Source organism: Mesitornis unicolor, unplaced genomic scaffold (genome assembly GCF_000695765.1).
Source record: "Mesitornis unicolor isolate BGI_N332 unplaced genomic scaffold, ASM69576v1 scaffold9921, whole genome shotgun sequence".
Classification (NCBI taxonomy): domain Eukaryota; kingdom Metazoa; phylum Chordata; class Aves; order Mesitornithiformes; family Mesitornithidae; genus Mesitornis; species Mesitornis unicolor.
Window position 1 is genome coordinate 5,308 of NW_010164448.1, and position 3,471 is coordinate 8,778.

The 3,471-nt window shown below is 37.9% G+C and overlaps 1 protein-coding gene across 1 annotated transcript in view; it reads left to right on the forward strand.

Annotated features, from left to right (window-relative positions):
- The first annotated feature begins 1,240 nt into the window (after positions 1–1,240).
- The window catches only part of LOC104548332 (Y+L amino acid transporter 2-like), a 23,448-nt gene continuing 21,217 nt past the window's right edge, over positions 1,241–3,471 (forward strand). Inside the window, exon 1 of the mRNA XM_010194322.1 lies at positions 1,241–1,805. Coding sequence (XP_010192624.1) covers positions 1,274–1,805 — 532 coding nt within the window. The 5' untranslated portion in view covers positions 1,241–1,273. The remainder of the gene's footprint in view (positions 1,806–3,471) is intronic.

A 3,471-nucleotide genomic window follows, 5' to 3' on the forward strand; every position in this document is an offset into this window, starting at 1 on the left:
TTGTTGGAATAACAAAACCTTTTGTAAAATTAGTGTTTCCCCCAAAAAAGTGCAAGAACTTCCCCTCCAACCCCCCGTATATCAGCTGCTTTATTCTAATTGACCTAGACTTTTACATTTTTCTGTTCTATAGTGAATGGCTGAAGTATGCACTGAGGGTGTAATGAGGGGCAGGGCAAATGAATGGTAGTGCATTCTGGTAATTATGTAGGGCCTAAGCTATATGCAGCTGATAACCTGATGATCAAAGGTACGTTTGCAATTTAAGTTGGTTTCCATACAAGACTCTTCCTTGAATAGATTATTTCTTGGGCTTCAATAAAATGGGCCTTACTCAGAATTACTGCTAATTTTCAGTATATTTTTGTGCTGATAAATGTTATTAGCAGTGACGTGCTTTTGGAAGGCACGCGAGAATTTCTGAAGACTTGATAAGAAGGTGGCACTTCTCCAAATGGTCAGTTCTGAAGCAGAGAAAAAAAAGATTTCGTTTTTGTGTTCTTAGGTACCATTAAATGCCATTGCTAATGGAGGAGTTTGGATTGAAACAACTGTGGGTTTTTTCATGTACAGCCTGCGCTCTTAGATAACTCCAAGAAATGAGGCAGTGGGAATTGGGAATGGTTTTGGGGAGGGAGCGAACTAAAAAATCAGTTAAAATTCAAGAGTTGAATCAAGGGAATTCTGGAGTAAGTATCTTTTCATATTGCCCTTAGCAAGAGCCCACACTCCATTAATAACATGTGCAACCCTGTTACTAGATCACTCATAACTTACATGCGTAAGTACAGTAATTTGATTCTTTTTGATATTTCAGTAAGTCCGTGTTTATGCTTAGAACTTCCAGCTTGCTCTTCCAGTGCTTGCTTTTCTATATCACCTCACTTTGCTTATATCTATTCTTTCTTCCTTTTCAATATTAGAATCCCTTACTTCTCTCATTCCTATGGTTTTGGTTCGTTGTTTTTGGTTGGTTGGGTTTTTTTTTTCCTAAAGGCAGAAGTTCCTTTCTCAGCGTAAATTATATTTGAATTTGTCTCTTTTGTATGTGTTAGTTTTTCTGTTTATTTTAACTATGCATGAACTTACCTTTGTGTAAGAAAACATACAAAGCAACAAAAGGGAATCTCTCAGTTTGTTTGTAAATCATAGATAGGTAGAAAGAAGATTTGGTAAGAAAGTCCTGGGATAAAAAGATTTTATAATGATTTAAACTGTCTGTATTTTGTTTTAGATTGTGATTTGGAGTCGTGGAGAAATCAGTCTTGCCACCATGGGAGAACGGACGGATTATACGAAGTCGCATAGTTCAGTGGCTGACTACAGCCCCGTCAATAAATCAGACAGGACAGATCCAAGTGACAACTTGGAAATGAAGGATGGAAACCAAAACACAATGCAACTGAAGAAAGAAATATCTTTGATAAATGGGATAAGCCTGATAGTAGGCAACATGATTGGTTCAGGTATCTTTGTCTCTCCCAAAGGAGTTCTCATCTACAGCAAATCTTATGGATTGTCGCTAATAATTTGGGCAATTGGAGGGATTTTTTCAGTCTTTGGAGCTCTCTGCTATGCTGAACTTGGTACCACTATTAAGAAGTCAGGAGCCAGCTACGCATATATCTTGGAGTCTTTTGGGGGCTTCATTGCTTTTATTCGTTTGTGGACCTCACTCCTAATTGTTGAGCCAACTAGTCAGGCAATTATTGCCATCACCTTTGCTAACTACATAATTCAACCTTTCTTCCCTTCTTGTGATCCTCCATATTTGGCTTGCCGTCTCATAGCAGCTGCTTGTGAATGTAAGTATTTCTTGACATTTACTATGATAATTTTTAAAGCTTTATTAAAAGAAATCCTACCATGTCCTGGAGTTGTTGCATACTGAATCTGCAGTGGTTTGAGTTACACTGGGAAAAAGAATGATTTTCAGCATGTGAGTAACTTGCAGTTACTCAGTCAGTGAATTACCTTGTTCTGCTTTTGAATGAGAACATTGCATTTAGCTCTTCTAAGTTTACTTACAGGGGAAAAATGGGGGAAAAAGTTTGATTTCCTTTGGTGAGTTGTATTAAATCAAACCTCAAGATACTCTTGATGGCATCTAAGAGTTGTTGTAGAATAGCTCTTACACTCTAAATTCTGCTGTAATTTATTGTACAATAGCTTCTCAATGTAGGCATGCTGAAGTAATTACTCTGGTAGGGTTTCAAGAGATCACTCCTTCAAGATTTTTCTTTATGCTTGTGATTAACCGTAGCATCAGTACGACAGTACCTGTTGTAAAGCTGTTTTGAAAAGTGGAAATGATGTGTGCACTTCGAAACACTGAAATGTTTGTAATCAGCTAGCCAGCTCTGTTAGTTGATACAGAGGAACAACTGTCCATGCACTTCAAGTCAGGACTCTTCCGCTGAATCAAGAGAATGAAACTGTATGATTGTACTGTGTGTGTCTTATTTAATTTTAGGTTTTTCCTATTAAAAGTGTTTATATACGTATTTTACATTTCCAGCAATGAGTGAAAAATGTATTTCAGAAAGTCTATGTGGAAGTCCTTCATCACGTACTGACCATCATCGCCGTGTGCTGTGGAGTCTGTCATCTCTGTTGACCTGATGCTGTTACCATAAAGCTAGTACAGAACTGGGGCTTTTTTACTGCCAACAAGATGCTACAGGGAGGGGATCTGCTGCTGCTAGCAGCAGGATTTAGCACCTTTTGGTTTAGTGGTGACATGTGACAGCAAGATCACTTCTCCTTAGATGGAACAGCTTACTTTAATGGTCCATTTTAATGGTCCAAATGCTTGTTCTGCCCTGTTCTAGGTGTCAGTGCTGAAACTCTCACTCCTGCTCTACAACTTCCTTTAGCTGTTGCTGTTAAAGCCTCCACTTCTCCCTGGCCTGGCAGGGCTGATGTTGTTTCTCAAATCCTCATGTCTGGATAAGATTAATACTTTATTAATGAAGTTGCTGTGGGTAGATGTCTGAACATTGGTTAGGTACAGATTGGGAGAATGGGTCGGTTTGTTGTGGGGTTTGTTTTTGATAGTTTTTTTGGTTGCTGTTAAACCGTAGTTGTAACAGCACTAGATCTAGTGTGAGAACTGTCACTCCTTTTGGAGATGGGGGTGTCATTTGGTGCTGCAGAACCCAATAGTTCTCAGGAACTTTAAGTAAATGATAATTAAGTTGAAGAAAACACAAGAGAATAATTTTAATTAAAGAAAAAGGGAGGGGTTGTGCCTTGTTCACATTCTTGCTTATCTTTTAATTTAATTTTATTTTATTTCTAAGATTTGAGACAGAGTAGCATTTCATCTGATGTGGAGACCAAGCCCTAACTCAGTAAAATAAGGAGTTAATAATAATTGCTCCCAATGAAAATTGCTTTAAAAAAATGCTGAAGTAAACTCTGTGAGCAAATACTCCATGGATAATACTGATCATTAATACTGAAAAGCAG